This window comes from Vicugna pacos, chromosome 2, assembly GCF_048564905.1.
Source record: "Vicugna pacos chromosome 2, VicPac4, whole genome shotgun sequence".
NCBI classification, from domain to species: domain Eukaryota; kingdom Metazoa; phylum Chordata; class Mammalia; order Artiodactyla; family Camelidae; genus Vicugna; species Vicugna pacos.
Window position 1 is genome coordinate 119,882,978 of NC_132988.1, and position 17,554 is coordinate 119,900,531.

Genomic DNA, 17,554 nt, shown 5'->3' on the forward strand with positions numbered 1-17,554 from the left:
TGTGCACTGCTGGTGGGAGTGTAAATTAGTACAGCCGCTATGGAAAACAGTACGGAGCTTCCTCAAAAAATTAGAAATGGAGCTACTGTATGACCCAGCAATCCCACTTCTGGGCATAAACACAGAAGAACTGAAAGCAGAGGTCGGAGCAGATTCTTGTGCACCCACGTCCACAGCAGCGCTGTTCACGATAACCAAAAAGTGGGGGCAACCCAGGTGTCCACTGACAGATGAACGGATGAACAAAACGTGGTCCATCCACACAGTGGAATGTTACTCAGCCTCAAAAAGGAAGGAAATCCTGACACCTGCTACAACGTGAGTGAACTTTGAGGGTGTTATGTTCAGGGAAATAAGCCAGTCACAGGAGGACAAATACTGTTTGATTCCACTTATGTGAGGTCTCCCTAGGGGAGTCAGAGACAGAAAATGGACTAGTGGGCACCAGCAGCTGGCGGTAGGGGAGTGAGGAGTTAGTGTTTAATGGGGATAGAGTTTCAGCTCTGCAAGGTGAGTTACGGGGGTGGAGGGTGGTGATGGCTGCACAACAATACGAATGTACTTACTGCTACTGACCTGTACGCTTGAAAATGTTAAAATGTCCAGATGGCCAACAGGCATATGAAAAGATGCTCAATTTCACTAATTATTAGATAAACGCGAATCAAAACTGCCATGAGGTATCGCCTCACACCAGTCAGAATGACCATCATTAAAAAGTCTACAAATAATAAAGGCTGGAGAGGCTGTGGAGAACAGGGAGCCCTCCTGCACTGCTGGTGGGAATGCAGTTTGGTGCAGCCGCTGTGGAGGACAGTGCGGAGATTCCTTAAAAAACTAAAAATAGAGTTACCCTGTGATCCAGCAATCCCACTCCTGGGCATGTGCCAGGAGAAGACTGTAATTTGAAAAGACACCTGCACCCCAGTGTTCATAGCAGCACATTATACAAGAGGCAAGACATGGAAGCCTCCTGATGTCCCTCAGCAGACGACTGGATAAAGAAGGTGCAGTGCATTTGCACACAACGGAGCACTACTGAGACATAAAAAGGAATGAAACAGTGCCATTCGCAGCAATGTGGATGGAGCTAGAAGTTATTATACTAAGTGGAGTAAGTCAGACAGAGAAAGACAAATATCATATGATGGCACTTGTATGTGGAATCTAAAAAAAGATACAAATTTTATTTATATATCAGAAATAGACTCATGGACATAGAAAACAAACTGGTTACTGGGGGAAAGGGGGAGGGGAGGGGAGGGATAAGTTAGGAGTCTGGGATTAACAGATACACACTACTACACGTAAAACAGATAAACAACAAGGACCTACTATATAGCACAGGGAACTACATCCAATTGCTTGCAATGAGCTGTAACGGAAAAGAATCTGAAAAATGCACATATGTAATTATACGTATAAGTGGATCACACTGCCGTACACCTGAAACTTACACTGTAAACTGACTACACTTCAATAAAAAATAAGGATAAAAAGAGAAAATGGTTAAAATGGTAGATTTTAAGATATACGTATTTTACTATACTTAACAAATTGTGGAAACACAAAGAACTGAAAATACCCAAAACAATTTATAAAAAGAATAACACAGTTGAAAGATTTATGGTTCCAGATTTTAAGACTTCCCAGTGCCCAGGACAGTCTGCTGAGATGTGGGCAGACTCCACTCATCCAGGGACAGAACACAGACTCTGGGTGCAGACACACACGTTTGAGGGCAACTGATTTCCGAGAAAGATGCCCAAACCGCTCAGTCATGACGGGACAGCGTTTTCCACCGGCTGTGCTGAGACCCGGGAGATCCGTGTGGAAAGACGTCCTTGGGGGCCCATCCCCACCGCGTGAGCCACTGAGCATAACACACCCATGTTTCCTCTGCTGTGAAGCTGTCTTTCCCTGAAGCTGCTGACTTCCTCTGATTTTCAAAACGCGTGTGAGCATGAGCAAGGGCCGCCAGGGGTGCCCGCAGCACGGGGAGAGAGAAGCCCGTGCACCCGCCCCATCCACCTCACACGGAACAGGAGGACGGTGGGGCTGCACTCCCACAACACAGGCTGCAAAGCCAAGGCGCCCTGGAGGCCGAGCACCAAGGCCGCAGCCTGGAAGTGGGCGGGAGAGACAAGACCAAGGGTGGTTCTTGGATGCAGACCATGCCGTGCGCGCTCACTGGGCTGGGCACAAAGGGGTCACCGGGGAAGAGTAGCGGCTCCCAGGGTCTCCACGAGGGCCTGAAGCCCAGGCCCAGGGGTCCCTGCGCCAGGAACTGCCACCTGCCCCACCCCTGGTCGGGCCCTGCATTCTCACCGGCTCTCTGCTCCCTCCACACAGGTGGGTTTCGCCCATCCGCCCAGTGTACCTGCTGCCTCCGCATCCCCTGGGCTGACTGCATGACTGCGTTACCCCCGTGGACAGACAGGCTCTGCTGGGTGGTGAGACACGAGGTCCCTGAAGACAAAGGTGGTGCAGGCAGGGAGCTGAGGTGGCCTCTCAGGAAGGAGAGGATGGCGAGTCAAAGCCAACAGGGGACAGTGCCGGGCGGACGGGCTGCCTGTCCGCAGGCCGGTGATTTGCCCCAGGAAGAGCCTCACGTGGATGATGGCAGCTGCAGAGGGCGCCCTCACTGGGCGGAGCTGATGGGAGTCACGCTGTCTTCCAAGACCGCCCGTCTTGCAGAAGCCAACCAAGATGTGTCGGGGCCCCCACTCCCGTTTTCAAGGCTTGTCTTTGGGAAGGTAAGGTGGTTCTGGGGCCATTCGGGGGACTGGGCCAGTTCCATGGTCCCGTAGACATTCAGGACCTGGGTGGGTGACCTCAGGATGGTGCGGGTCCCCCCAGCCCACCCAAGGTGGATGCAGTGGGACTGCTCCCAGCACCCTCTGCCACAAGCCCCCCTCGGGGTGAGACCCCCGAGGCACCCGGAGTCCTGGAGGGGACTCTGGACTCAGCCAGTGCCTGGAGGTCTGGGTAACCCTCCCACCCCTGCCCTCCATCCCCCTCTGTAAAGCACCAGAGTCCTAACTGATAACCATTCACCTACTTTGTCTGCAGTCGGGCTCCAGCCCCCTGTCAACCTCTGATTTACGTGACTGTGTCCCCTGTGGAGAACACAGTAGGTGGTCAGTAGGACAGCTGTGAGGTGAAGGGAGAAGGGGTATCTTCTGCGCCCCTGGGGTCACAGTCCTGGGATGCGGAAAGCGCAGCGAGGTGCACCGCCCTCCGCACACGCCGAGTCTCCGTAAGGCAGCTTCTCAAACCGTGATCGGTGCCCCCTCCTCCGAGGGTCCCTGTGGCCAAACTCTTCGGTGACAATAAGGAGAAGAATTCATGTGCAGCTTCAGTGTTTGGCACTTGCCATGGTGAGTCTCCGGCACGGATCAGGGCAGGTACCAGATGCTGGCGGTGGCGGCAGAAAGTGCTAGTTTCACTTGAGCGTCCCCGATGGGCAGTAAAAATAGTTGATGTTCTAAAATCTTGAATCCACAACTTTAGAAAACTCTGTGAGGCAGGATGGCGAGTGCGCCGGAGCCCTGCCACCTCGGCCTCGTGCACAGGCGTGGGGCCGCCGGCCCAGCTGTGTGGTTCCGTCTAACGGAGCGGCTTTCTGTGGGAAAGAAGGACTGACAGAAACTGATTATTCAGACTTGGGAACCTGGCAGACATTTTCTTGAAAACGCCCAAAGTGAGCCTGTCCCATCATGGAAAACCCACAGCGTAAGATCAACGATAAAATTCAAGCTTTTGCGCGAAATTTAGAGGCTTTTTAATTGAAGTATAGTTGATTTACAACGTTACGTGTTTCTGGTGTGCAGCAGAGTGATTCAGTTACACACACACACACATATATGTATTCTTTTTCAGATTCTTTTTCATTATAGCTTATTACAAGCTACTGAACACAGTTCCCTGTGTCATACAGTAGACACTTGTTGTTTATCTGTTTTATACATAGTAGTTTGTATCTGCTAATCCCAAACTCCTAATTCATCCTCCTCCTCTCGTTCCCGTTGGGTGACCATAAGTTTGTTTTCTGTCTGTGAGTCTCTGTTTTGTAAAGAAGTTCATTTGTATCTTTTTTTTAGATTCTACAAATCAGTGATACCATATGTTATTTGTCTTTCTCTTTCTGGCTGACTTCACTTAGGTCTTCAGGTCCATCCATGTGGCTGCAAGAGGCATTATTTCCTTCTTTTTATGGCTGAGTGGTGTTCCATCGTGTATATAGACCACAAATGCTTTATCCAGTCCTCTGTCAGTGGACATTAAGGTTGTTCCCATGTCTTGGCTATTGTAAATCGTGCTGCTGTGAACACTGAGGTGCTTGTGTCTTTTCCAGTTGAGCGTTTTCTCCGAAGTTGGAATTTTGAAAAGCTTGTATCCACCACCATGAGTTTGCCAACTTACTGAACTAAAGACTTTTCCGATGAGGCTGACAGTGATATTCACAAAGGTGACGCCTGGACACTGTTCAATGACTGTGCTGACATTTAGAAGACCCGCAGGGCTTGGTGATCCGTTATTTTCCAAATGCCCAGTGTGTGATGTCACAAAAGCAAGCAGGGATAAAGACTTGTCCAAGGGCAGGACGGACTGACGGATTCCAATGAGACACAGAGTGAAAGTCCATTGATACGATTTCAGAGTCCACACGCAACCAGCCCGCAAGCGACCGCAGCGTGTCCAGCCTGGGTGTCGTCAGGAGGAAGGGCCACGGCGGCCCGCAGGTGTTATTAGAACCTTCCTTCTTTTCCAAACACACACGTCCGCGTGAGGCCGCGTTCCCACCGATTCTCACACTCCGGAACCGAGTCGCTCCCGCAGCGGGAGGAGCCCGCCGACCTCTCGCAAACAGAGAGTGAAGGAAATGGGACACAATGTCACCCTTCTTGCTAAAACTTCTCTTTTTGGAAGATATACATTTTCACGCAATTGTCATGCATGTTATCCTGTCATGGGTTTATGGTTATGCTGAAGTGGATAAATACTTCTAAAATCTCGGGTTTAACGTCTAAGAAGGCACTGTAAGAGCTACTGATACTGATAGAACCCAATGAAACAAAAGCTCTTTCACATCTACCGCAGTTTTTAAGAGGGTTGTAGGGGTCCCACGGCCCCCGTTTGAGAACCAGCCCTCGGGTGGCCCTGCTGAAGAGCGCAGGTTCCCTCAGCCTTGCGGGGTGACGCCCAGCTCCCCCCTCACGCCCCCACCAGCCGAGGCGAGACCTCCCCGCCTCGCAAGCAGGAAACGCCTGTTTTATCTTGTGGCCCCCAGGCCCCCCGGCGTCTTGGGGCTGAGCATGTCCCCCCACTTTCATCGGCCTCGGAACTTTGGCTCTGCTCCTTTTCCACACGAATTTTAAAATAATTTCATCCATTTCAAAACAAACAAAAAAGTGCAGGCTTATTGAGAATAGAATTGGAATTCTATCAGTGACATTTTGTTTTAGTTTATTCTGGACTTCCCAGAGTTAAGCCAAGTCTCTCCACCTGCTAAGGATTGTTTTAAAATTTTCAATAAAACTGAAAAGTTTTCTTCATATGGAGCCTTTGCCTTTCTGCTTAAATACTTCTCCATTCTCATATTTAACAGGTTTAAGGTGGTTTAAGAGCTTTTGATCTTCTGTATAATTTGGTTCTCTGAGCATACAAAAATATCTGAAAATTAAGGGTTTTTTAAATTAATTTCATCTCTTATCCTGTTTATTTTACTTGCCTTAATGCATTAGTGACAAATGTCAAAACCACATAAAAGAATGATGGTGAGAGCTGGCTCATTTGTCAGGCTCTTGATTTTAGGTTTCAGCCTTAAAGTGCCGTTCTGCTGCATCTTATCAACTGTTTTAGCGTTGGTGGAGATCGCCACTTCTTCCTCCGTAACAGATCAGTAACTACAGAAGAAAGTTAGAGGCACACTGTTCATGAGCAGCAGGAGTCCCAGCTGGGTCCCACTGGACCGTAAATGATGGAAGAGCAGGGAAGAGAAAACAGATCCCATCACCTCTAAACAAGATTGCAAAAATGCAAAATAACATATTGGAACTGTAACTCACAGTTTCTGAAATACTAATCCGCCACCACCCCGATTCTAGGAACGCACGCAATGTTGTTTACGGTGAAGATTCTGCAACACGACCCAGACCCTCCGTCTGCCACGTGCGGGGGGCTGCAGGTGGGACCACCCTGACGGGGCCGCAAGTGGCAGACCCTCTCAGGCCCAGCCGAGCAGGGCCTGTGTCAGTTAATCCAGTGAGTTCTCGTGCTGGTGTCTCGTCCAAGAGGCAGGTGGGCAGCTGAGCTGGAATCTCAGCAGGGCGAGCCTGGAGCTCAGGTCCCCGTCTGTGTGGGGACTGGTGGCCAGCTGCGCATAACCCTTTGCCGTGATGGCCCAGCGATGTCAGGTGGGCAGCAGATTTGGGGGGAATATTTATACATCAGGGTTCCCCTCTGCCCCAGAGCCTGCGACTCACTCACCAAACACACTGCTGCCTTTGGTCCCAAAGCAGGACGCTTTGTCCCAGGAGGTGGGCTCTGGGCAAATGCCCCTGGCCGCCCAGCTCTGCTCTCTGTGCACGGGGCGCCCAGCCTCTCCCTCCTGCAGGCAGGTCTCGGGCTGGCCTCCGCAGCCCCCGTGACCACAGGGGCTCCCAATTACTGCCAGCTGACTTCAGGGCCACTGGAGGTTCAGGTGAGCTGGTGACTGTCACACCAGGATGACTGTGGCAACCTCCTGACAGGGACCCTGCTTCCACTCCCCATCCTCCCCAAAAACCCGAGAGTCAGCCGGGCAAAGCCAGAGGGAGCTTTGCCCACCCGCCAAGCCCCCGGAGCCCCGTGGAGGGCCAGCGACTCGCTCATCCAGGGTGAATTCTACATTCCATGTAGAACAAAGAACAAAAGAGTGTTTCTGCTCCCCACCCCCTTATACAGGGTGGGCCTGTGGCCGTCGCTGACTATGCACCCTGAGAGGAATCAAGGCAGGGACAGGATGAAGCCCTCAGCCTCCAAACCAAGGCCGTGAGGACAACGGGTGTCCTGTGTTCTGGACAAACAGGCCCGTGGGCAGGTTGTTGTGTATCTCGGGAGAATTTTAATAAGCCCAGATTCTTCCCATACAGAGAAAAGCACCAAACCCAGGAGTCGAGGTGTCTGTTCTTGGTAACCAGCTGTAATCTTCTGTTGGGACGTGTCCCTGACAGCACGGACGCCCTACCAAAGTCACAGGAGCAGTGGCCTCTCCCCACTCTTCCAAACAGCTTCCCCGGAGCTGCCAAGCAGCTGTGCCCCAGGCTCGGGTCCCCGTCATACCCAGAAGACAACTCACGACTCTGCTGGACCGCTTCTTCCAGCTGCACCTGCCCCGCTGTCCTCTGCCACCTGGACGGAAGCCCAGCAGCTGATGTGACTCCGGTGGGGCCGGGGGCGGGGAGGCTTCTGGAAAGGCTCCACCCCCGCACCCCAGCCCCTCTCCCTCCCAGATGGGGTTCTGAGTGTGGCTGCCAAGACCTTCCTGGCCAGAGCGCTCCCCGGGCTTGGGGAGCGCAGGCCTCCCACGCAGCCGCTGCTCCAGGCGCCACACCCCCCAGCTGTGCGTGTCTGCGGCCGGTGCCTCCGGGTCTGCATCCTGCAGGCAGCCCTGCCCTCCGGGCACTTTCACAACCTGCTCTGACCTCCCTTCTCTACTCACTGGCTTGTCTCCCCATGGCCAGGCCTCCGTCTCATCCCCCCACATCCCTGGGCTGGGCAATTGAACGGGGCCTTCGCTTTTATGGGTGTTGTTACAGAGGAGGACTCGAGACTCCTGGCATCTCCGGGGGAGGAACGCAGTGCGGACCCTGGGGTCTGCCCTGGGGACAGAAGCTGTCTGAGGGCAGACGCAGCAGGCTCAGGCAAGGGAAAGACCTGCCTCGGAGCTCTCTCCACCTGCCTTGCTCTCAGATTGACTGACCGGCTGCCTCCCTCCAGGCCTGCGCCCGTGGGCTCTGCTATCAGGGAGTGATGGAAATTACACGTTTAGCATCCAGAGCTGTTTCAAGTACCATCAAGACTGAGGGTGCTGGAGAGCAGGTTCTGGGACGTTCCCACGGGGAACAACCCGGAGTTAACCCTGAAGTGCTGGCCCTGAGCCCAAGGCGGGGCTTTAATGCTGCAGGCGGGACTCGAGAGCCCCTTGGAAGGAAGTTTCCCCCAGGGCAGCCGGGACTGTGAGGGGGCAGGCGGGCGGGCCGAGGGGGCGTGTGCCAGCAGAGCCTGGCCAGCGCCAGCGGCGGCCTAGACACCGGCCTTGGCGATGATCTTCTCGAGCAGGCCCATCATGCGTTCCTGCAGCTGCAGGCCCTGCACCTGCAGGATGTTCTGCTGGTCCAGCACGCGGCGCACCTCGCGGCAGGTGTCCTCCATGGCGCGGCCCAGTCGGCGCTGCTCCTCTAGCATGGCTTCCAACAGCCGCAGCTTCTTCCTCTGGAAGTGGCAGCCCTGCCCCTTGCGCTTCTTCACGGGCCGCTCGTCCGACCTGGAAGGACAGCACCGGTGTGTGGACAAACGGGGCCCAGGGCAGGGGAGCCAGGCCCTCCCCAGGTGACACAGCGGGCAGACTTGGGGGGTGGGGGCGCCCTGCCACAAGGGCACCCCAAACCCGCGCTGGGCGGGTGCTCGGGGGAGAGGCCACCCCAGAGAGGGACAAGGCTGGGTGGGAGGGGCTGCTGGGCAGAGTGCCTCCCCCGGGAAGACAGAGGCCGCCAGTCCCAGCCGGCCTGGGGCAGATGGGGAAACTGAGGTCTCAGAAGGAAGGGCCTGGGCCCCTCATCTCCCAGCAGCCTGTGGTGAGGCCAGCATGCCCTGGGGGTGGAGGCAGGGGGACAGGCACCCAGAGGGGTCAGGCCACAGGGGCCTGGGCTGCCCCCCAGGACCAAAACCTCTGGTGGGCAGGCAGTGGAGGAGCCAAGGCCCACAGCCTGCACTCTGCTGGGGGTGGGGGGCACCCCGGGTCTAACTGGCCCCCACTGGGAGGCAGGGAGCTGCCAAATCCCACCAGACCCCCAGGCCCTGCCTGTCCCCTGGCCCCAGCCCTGCACTTCCGTGCAGAACGGTGACCCAGCCAACCTCAGGGGCAGGAGAGTGGAGCTCGGACCCAGAGGGACCGCAGCCCCAAGTCCCAGTCCTGGTGCGACGCCTGGGGCAGCCATCAGTCTGGGAACTCGGCTCAATCTCCATAAACCTCAGGCTTCCCAAAGACATTTCTGTCAGAGGCCTCTGCTGAGAAACGCCACCAGGAAGGGGCACTGGAGCAGCAGCCCTGACACGCGGGTGTCAGACTGCAGGGACGCCCAGAGGTGCCGTCCCCGCCCGCACGTCTGGCAGCTCAAACCCACACCCTTCCCGTTCTCTTCCCCACTGGCCAACTCCTATTCACCCTTGAAAGCCCAGCCAAACGCCACCTCCCGACACCCCGGCCCCACACCACAGGGGTGTGTCTCCCGCACACTGTTGAATGGCATCTTGAGGTGGGGTTGGCCCACGCCCAGTGGGACACAATGGACAGCACATGGGCCGGGCCCGCCCGCCGCAACTAGGCTCCAAGGACCCCCTGGGGGCTCAGTCTGACACCCCTCCCTGGTGCTGAGGACTGGCCGGCCAGCCAAGCGCAGGGGGAAGGGGCCCCAGGGGACCCCAGACCCATGGTCTGCTTGGGGTGAGGGGACCCTGAGAGCCGGAAGCCAAGGGGTGGGCCAGGTGCCCGGGTCTGTTCTGGCCTCCATAGTGCCAGTCCTCCCTGGAGAAGGTCCTGATTTATCCCCATGTTACAGAGGGAGACTGAGGCCCAGAGAGGTCAAGGACTTTCGCACGGCCCAGCAGTGACAGAGCCGGGAGACGATCCCAGTCTGCGGATTCGGCAGCCGGGCTCCAGGGACCACCTGCCTTCCTGCCCTCGGCCTCCCTGTCCCGGGAGGCTTCTGCACACCACCTGGGCTTCCAGGGACGCGGTCGCCACGCCCCTCGCGGCTCCCAGCCCCTCCTCCTCCGGCCTGGCCCCGCTGGCTCCCGTGGGGGCGGGAGGAAGCGCACACTACCTGAACTTAAGGGACAGTAAGCTGGAGGAGCTGTCGGAGCCATCGTCCTGGAAGCGGCCTTCGTAGGAGCACTGGTTATACGGTAAGTACAGAGGGGTGGACTTAGCAGACGGCGACAGGGACGCCTCGGTCTGGGACGTGGACGGCCCCGGCTGCTGGCCGTCCGGCACTTTGCCATCACAGGACTCAGGGACCTTGGCCAGAATCCTATCAATGGCTAGGTAATAGGGCCAGTCGGGCGGGACGGACTCGCTATCTGTCATGCATTTTAATTTCCTGAAACGAGAGACACAAGAGCCAAGGGTGAGAAACAGCCGGTCCTGTCCCTGCCCCGCCGGCCCTCAGCAGAGGGGCCCTCGGGGCTCCGGACCCGGGAGCCGCGTGGCACGGGTGGGAGCCACTCTCGGCCTCCTCAGAAAAATCGGCCAGGCTCCAGGACAAGGTGACAGTGGACTTAGGAAGAATTCAGTCTCAGGACCTACAGCGCCTTGGATGCGGAGAAGGGAGAGCGCGCCCCGTGTGGACGAGGCGGTCTGTAAGTGACGGACCTTGGGCTGATTCCTACCACCCTCTCTTGGCTTTCCTGTTTCCTAAACTCTGCAGTGAACAAATACTGCGTTTAAATAAATTAGCCAGCAACAGTAAAATCCACAACACAGACATGGGCGTAAAATGCGATGAATAACGCACACGTAAAATAACGCAATGTGATAAATGTGCTTTTCTAAAGAGGACGCCTCAGGAGCACGAAGCTCAGGAGTCAGGGGCACAGGCTTCAGTGTCCAGCAGATCTGAGTCTGTGTCTGTCTCCACCACTTTGCTGTGTGACTGTGGGCAGGTTCATTAACCTCTCTGAGCCTCCATTTTCACACCAGTAAAATGGGGATGATCAAAGATGCGAGCTCCTCAGATGGCTGTTGGAGGATTTAAGGAGACAGCGCCTGGTGCCTGGCAGACAGCAAGCCGTCCAGGTATCGCTCTTGGCTGAAGGTGGCAGGAGGAGCAGGGCTGGGCCTGACGGGCTCCCTTCCCACTGCCTGACACCCCCATCGCTACTCAGACCCCAGGCCGAGGGGCTGCACGGCACAACTCTGCCCACCCGGGCCTGGCACCCTGCCCAGCCCTGCAGACAGGCCCTGCAGGCCCCTGGGACTTGGCTGTCCCCTGGGAGGTGAGAGATGGGGAGATGGGGCCACAGGACAGCAGGGCAGCCCCGGCCAGGCCAGCAAATGGGGGCGGTGAGGGCTCTCTGCCTCCTAAGGCCCAGGGTTCCCTGTGCCCTCAGCCTCAGTCTGCAGACCCCCACATTTCTGACCCACATTCCTCCCAACGTGGGAAGACCTTCGAGCTACAGAGTGACCCGTGGCCAAGTGGCTCCTGTCTCCTAACATGGATTTCCTGCTAGGATGTGGCCGTGGTCACAGCGGTCACTGGAAATAATGAGCTGACCCTCTGAAAGAATCACCCCTGGCAGGGGGGCCTGTGGCTCAGGTAGCAAGAAGAGGCTGGCCATGGCGGGAGTTGGCCACCTCAATAGCCACTGAGCAGTGTCCTCAGCAGGAAGCCAAGAAAAGACCACGTAGGGATGACCACGGGACCGCTGCCCACCAGGAGGCTGTGCAGGCACAGGGGCAGATGACTGCACCCTCCGCCTGGGCTCCCCCCAGCCCTCTGGGGCCCCCAGCTCCTGTTTGCCCACCCCAGCCAGCCCACTCCTTGGAGAAATGAGGAAAGGCCTGTCCCTAGTGCAGGAAGCCCCTAAATGGCATTCCAGTGAAGCACGCTCCACGGAACCAGGCCACCCCCCAGGCTTCCTTAACTGTCAACCTTAATATGTAAAGAGCTACTATGGAAAAATAAGAAGAGCCTCTGCTGTGGGAAGCTCTGGCTGTTGGGGGTGGGGAGATAAAGAATGAGTCAACCAGCCAAAGCCTGGGAAGGGCTGTGTGGCCTTGGGCAAGTCCCCCTCCTGCTGTAGGCCGCAGTTTCCCCCTCAGCGAGTGGGAGCTGGAAAGGGCTGCCGTGTGCAAGTGTTTCACAAACTGTGAAGTGCTGTACATGTGTGCAGCCTGCACCCCAGGCCGGACTGCAGTGGCGCGCATGGAGGCTCCGGAGGAGGCCAGGCCCCGCTCTGCCACCCCTGCATCTCCTGTGGCCTCCATAGCCCACATCCCCGCCTCCCAGAGTGGAACAGAATCCTTCCCCTGGGACCCTGATGAAGGCTTTCAGGATAAATAATGAATAACCCGGCCAGACACCAATCAGATCCCATGAGTTACAGAGTCAGAGAGAAGGCCAGTAAAACAGCCAGCATCACCTCTGTGGCCCCCTCCTCGCCAGGCACCGAGGGGCGCTGGTGAGCGGTGGGGTGGGGGCGTCTGCGTCCCTGCCTGCAGACAGCGCAGGCCTCCTGTCAGGAGTGGGTGGCTGGCATCTAGCCTCCTCTACCTGAGTAACTCTGATGCCTTCGGACCCCAGCAGCCACCTCCTTTCCGCCCTAGGGCCTGGCTGGGGTCGAGGCTGTGGGTCAGAAGTGGCCTTTGGATGGCGCCAGGCTTGGGACCTGGTCCTCCAAGGGCCAAGAAAAGTTAAATTGACGCAACTGAAACAGGCTTTGGTTGTTCAGGGCCATGGGGAGCAAGCCTCTGCATGTCTCCATGCTCCAGAGGGGCCCGGAGCCACAGGCCCTGCAGGAGGGGTGAGGGTCTCTCCTTGTCTATTTGCGGGGGAGGGTCCTCTCACCCCTAGAGTGTGGTTCAAGGTGCCCAAGGCCAGCCCGCAGGGCCCAGTCTGCACGCAGCCCTGGCTGGATCTTGTTCCCCTGCCCGTGGCAGCCACAGCTGGGACCAGCTGGGCTCCTGCACGTCCTCCTGGGACAGCCTCCCCCCACCTCCAGACACGGGCAAGCTGCCCAGGCCGCCCACAGGGCCCATGCTCATGGTGCCCCTCTCCCCAGCAGCCCTCGCTCTGGCTTGACATTTACCCTTCCCGTGACCCTCTCCACACTTTTGACCTTGGCCCTGCCCATGACCCTCTGCAGATCGACCTGGGCCCCACACTCTGAGCTGCTGGGCATGTGGGGCCACACTGCTCCTTCCCGGACGCCAGCACTGCCCTTGCTGCCTGGAGCCCCGTGCTTGGCCCTGACTTGGTTTTTCCAAGGATGCCAGGGCAGGGGGCCGGTGTGGGACAGGGTGGGGGCAGAGATGTGTCCTTCCACAAATGGGGCCCATCCCAGGAGTGGGACCCCCCTGGACACTCGAGGTTTCTCCATGAGCCCTCCATACCCTGCCCCGACCCTGAGGCCAGTGCTGCACGGTACTCACAGCTGGCTTGGCTGATGCTAAGATGACAGCACATGGGGACAGGCAGACTCACAGGCCGGGCAGCTGAGCCTCCTTCACGCCTCCAGCCTTGGGTTCCCTGTCTGCACAGCAGTGCCTGACACTCTGTGGCGCCTGTGCTGGCCCTGGGTCTCCCCGGGACGGGTGTGTGCAGGCCAAGAGGGTCACTTGTGGGACCCAGGGGTAGGGCAGTGCCAAAGGTGCCCTGGGGGTGTCCCTGGCCCAGGGAAGCGGGATCAGTCCCAGCCCTGCCCTCGCTGGGCCTCAGTCTCCCGACCTCCCCGCCCCCCAGTGACTTCTGCAGGTCCCTTCTCAACTATAGGAAGCCAGAGGGGACCCACGGGGCCCAGCCTGGCTGGGACCCTCGGCCTTCCTGACTCAGCTCCAGGGACGCGGAGCAGTCCCGCAGCCCGCGCTGGGCGGGGCGCTGCGCCCACCTGTACTGGAAGGTCATGTTGGTGATCTTGATTTTGATCTCCTCACCCAGCCGGCGCTCGCCCGTCATCTCCAGCAGCCTACTGGCCATCCGCTCATACACCTTGGCGTTGCGCTTGGTCTGCTTCAGCTCCTCGAAGAACTCCTCCCAGACGAGCATGAGGCCGCGCATCTCGGCGTCTGTCCAGTTGCGGGCCCGCCGGTGCTTCTCCGCCTGTGGCGACACGAGGTAGCCGGGCACCTCGGCCGCGGCCATGGCGGAGGAACCTGCGGGGTTAAAGAGCGTGCTCGCCGGCCGCCCGGGGCCTGCACGCTGCAGGAGCCCCGCTCCTGGAAGGCAGCTCCTCGCTCAAAATGGGGCCTACATCTGACAGGCAGGAATTTAGTTAAAAGCTTTTAAATGGGAAACGTCATTTTGATGTCACGTTTCCATAGCAACAGAGCAACTGCATAAGCTACAACAACAGAAACCTTTTAACTGGAAGCGCAGGAATCAGGGCCGCCCTGACGGGCCATCAATATTGCAGCGAGCAGGCCAGGCCCCAAACTGGCAGCCCAGGCCCCCAGCTCAGCCCCAGCCCCCGCAGTGAGGCATCCCCGCGGGGCAGGCCGCGGCCCCCACCTCGGCCCGGCCAGGCTCACACAGGCGGGGGGCCAGGAGCACATTGGGGGGCAGCAAAGTTGGGGACGGGGAGACCCAGAGGACAGACAGGAAGACAGAGGGTGCGAGGGGCAGAGGACACAGCAGGGAAGACCCAGGAACACACCCTCAGGGACCCACAGGGACACACCAGCAGGCCACCCCCACCCACCCACCCATCCTCCGACCAACACGCTCACACGTACGATAAACGTAAAACCACCAGGCTGGGCAGGAGCGGGGCTCCAGCCACCAAGCAGACCCCTGGCTCGGCCCCGTCCGCCTGCTTCCCTCCTGCAGGTGAGACTGCTTGCTGGCCCGGGTGAGCGCGGTTCTTGAGGCCAGAGTAGCAGGAGCAGGCGGTGTGTCCGTCCCACCCAGGGCAGACCCCCCGCCCTGACTGCCTGGCACCAGCACCGCCCGTCACCAGACCTGCCTCCCCACCTGCCGGGCAGGGTGCTCCTTGGACCCCACAGAAAAGGGTTCCGTAAAACTGAATCAAGGAATGAACAAGCGAAGGTTAAGCAATCCCCCTCCTTTCCGAGCAGGTCACCGAGACTTCGCCTTTGGACCTACTGGCAAACTCATTCATTCTTCGAAACCCTGTTCTGACATCCCACCTCTTCAAAGCCTTCTGTTCCACTGTGCTCCTTCTTCCCTTTTTCCCTCCTGCAAACTGATCCTACCTTGAGCCAGGCATTTATTTTCTGCCATCCAGTTGTGTGTGTGACCTGGGATCGGGCACTTGCAAAGGTGACAGTGATGAGAATTTGCACACTGTCTGACACTGGGCATCGTTCCAAGCACAGGCACGTGTGTTTTCTACTTTGATCCTGATGGTGCTCTTATGAGGGAGGCTGGCACCATATTTATTCCCATTTTCCAGATGAACAGGGTGAGGGGCAGAGAGGTGGGGTCACCTTGTGGGCAAAGGGCCGAGCTTGGCTTGAACCCTGGCAGGCTGACTCGGGGCTGGGTCTGACCCTCTGCTGTGCACCCCTGGGCAGGGGCACACATGACATAGCAGTGCTAAGTGCTGCATGCCTGGGTCAGTGCCCCGCCGTTTCCTGGGGCTTCCTAGGAGGCCCCCAACGCTGATCCTGGACAAAGTGGCTGCTGGCACTGGCTGGGGTCCTTGGCTGCCCGCCCTCAGCAGGCCTCTGCCAGGGCTTGACCGGCAGTCAGAGCCAGGGAACATGGACGCTGACCTCCAGCACAGGACAAAGGCGGGCTCTGCAGAAGGACACTGCTGGGGAGAACCGGCCAGGCCGCCCAGCCCAGTGCACGTGAAGGGGCAGGAAAGGGGCCCCGCCTCGGCAGGCCCGGCTAGCTGGACAGGAGGCCAGAGCAGTGGCACCTGCGGCGGCTGCAGGGAGAAAGCGCCACCTAAAGGCAGCAGGATCCAAAACGTGAAAGATAAACTCAAGAGGAGGTTTACCAGCAAGCACCCTGTGCCTGGGGACCTGTGGTGGCCACGCGGTGCCCAGCCCCACCCCCAGGCCCACCGGCCCAGCGAGCCTGCCTGGCACCTGTGCAGTTCTGGCAGGGGCCGACCTTGGCTGGGAGGGCTCTCAGAGCCTAGGCTGAAACCCCTGCAGGCGGCAGAGGGCCCTCCTCGGGCCTGACCACACGCAGGGGCGTCCTGGTCTGAGGCTGGGGTGGGGCGGTGTCCCCGACCCCGTGCCCCATGTGCCGTGCACACGCCCTCTGACACCCTGCGAGAGGGGCCGAGGCCCCAGGCGGGAGGAGGGGAGGTGCTCAGGACGGGGTGGGCCGGCCAGGCTCCCTCCTCCCTGCAGTCAGCCCTGGGAGTGCAGAGGCAGAGGACAGCAGGGGCACATGTGGGCACTTGGAGGGGCCTCTGCATCCCCCCAGTGGGTTCCCGGGTCAAGGCCTGGTCCTGCCATCAGCCCTCTGTGGAAGCCACTCCCTCTCTGGGCTTCAGTGGTCCCCTGGGGACATGGGGACACCACCGCCTGGCTGCACATCACCCCCTAGAAAGGCTCACAACTGTGCTCCTCCAGGCCTGGGCACCTGGCACAGAGCACTCAGTAGTGTTTGCAGAGTGAATGAGTGATTGTAAGGCCCACCTCTTCCAGGAAGCCCTCCCACACCTCAGGCAAAGGATTTGACCTCCCAAATGGCCCTAGAGCTGGCTCTCTGCCCCACCCGAGGACTCTTCCCCAGCCACATCCCAAAGGGCAGAGCGGGGCTGCCTCACAGGGCATCCCTGCACCAGGGTGGGAGTCCACAGGAAGGCAGGCAGAGCCGGCTCAGGGTCTCAAGCCCAGCTCCACTGACTCAGCATGTGACCTGGTCACCCCTACCCCTCAGCCTCTGTCCTCACCCACAGTGGGAGCAGCAGCTCCTGTCTGGGTAAGTCTCCATTGCTGGATGTGGGGCTGGTGTGCAGAGGGCCTGGCTGCACCTCCAAGGCCCTGGGATCTCTACCCACTGCCCCTTCCCTCCTGGCCCCAGTGCTCCTTGGAGCTTTTGGAGAATTGGGCAGAGGATGGCAGCTGGCCTGGCTGGGGACGGTGATCAGTCATCAGGACAGCTGGCCCCAGTGCCTCCGAGCAGCAGCAGCTGGCCTATGGCATCACCACCTGCGCTCAGGGCCCCGAAAACCAGGCAGCCCCAGAGGAAGCAGCTGCACACCACCCTCCCCCGCCTTCCCCTGAAGCCGACCCGTCCAGGAGAGTCGGGGGAGAAGGCTGGACTCCGTCTCTTCTCAGGCCTCAGGGGCACCAGAACCCTGGAGGGGCAGCCCTGGAGACGCTCCCTGAAGCAGAGCCCTTGCTTTGGGCCTCCAAGGACAAGAAGGGGCGAGGCTGGGAGCTCAGGGAGGCAGGGCCAAGCAGCCCTGCAGGCGGCCCTGCCTGTCCTCGGCTGGGGAGGAGCTCCGTACCTTGGCACAGCTGCACGGCCCGCTGGGCCCCTCAGTCTCTGCAGCAGAGGGCAGCAGAGGGCCCAGGGCTGGGCGTCCAGCAGCACCTGTGGGGAGAAGGGGAGTCAGGCCTCAGCAGGGCGTCCTGGGCCATGAATGT

The 17,554-nt window shown here is 58.7% G+C and overlaps 1 protein-coding gene across 2 annotated transcripts; it reads right to left on the reverse strand.

The window, feature by feature from the left end:
* Positions 1-8,266: 8,266 nt before the first annotated feature.
* On the reverse strand, positions 8,267-17,425 carry MSANTD1 (Myb/SANT DNA binding domain containing 1). Of its 2 annotated transcripts, XM_072974479.1 has the most exons (4): positions 17,416-17,425; positions 13,870-14,134; positions 10,089-10,364; positions 8,267-8,530 (listed from the first exon to the last, which is right to left on the reverse strand). In XM_072974479.1, exons 2-4 carry the CDS (start codon positions 14,121-14,123, stop codon positions 8,290-8,292), a joined length of 771 nt encoding a protein of 256 aa, XP_072830580.1. In that variant the 5' UTR covers positions 14,124-14,134; positions 17,416-17,425; the 3' UTR covers positions 8,267-8,289. The 2 variants fall into 2 exon arrangements, with proteins under 2 accessions (XP_072830580.1, XP_006213090.1); XM_006213028.4 differs by lacking the exon at positions 17,416-17,425 and having other exon boundaries at positions 13,870-14,236.
* Positions 17,426-17,554: the final 129 nt, after the last annotated feature.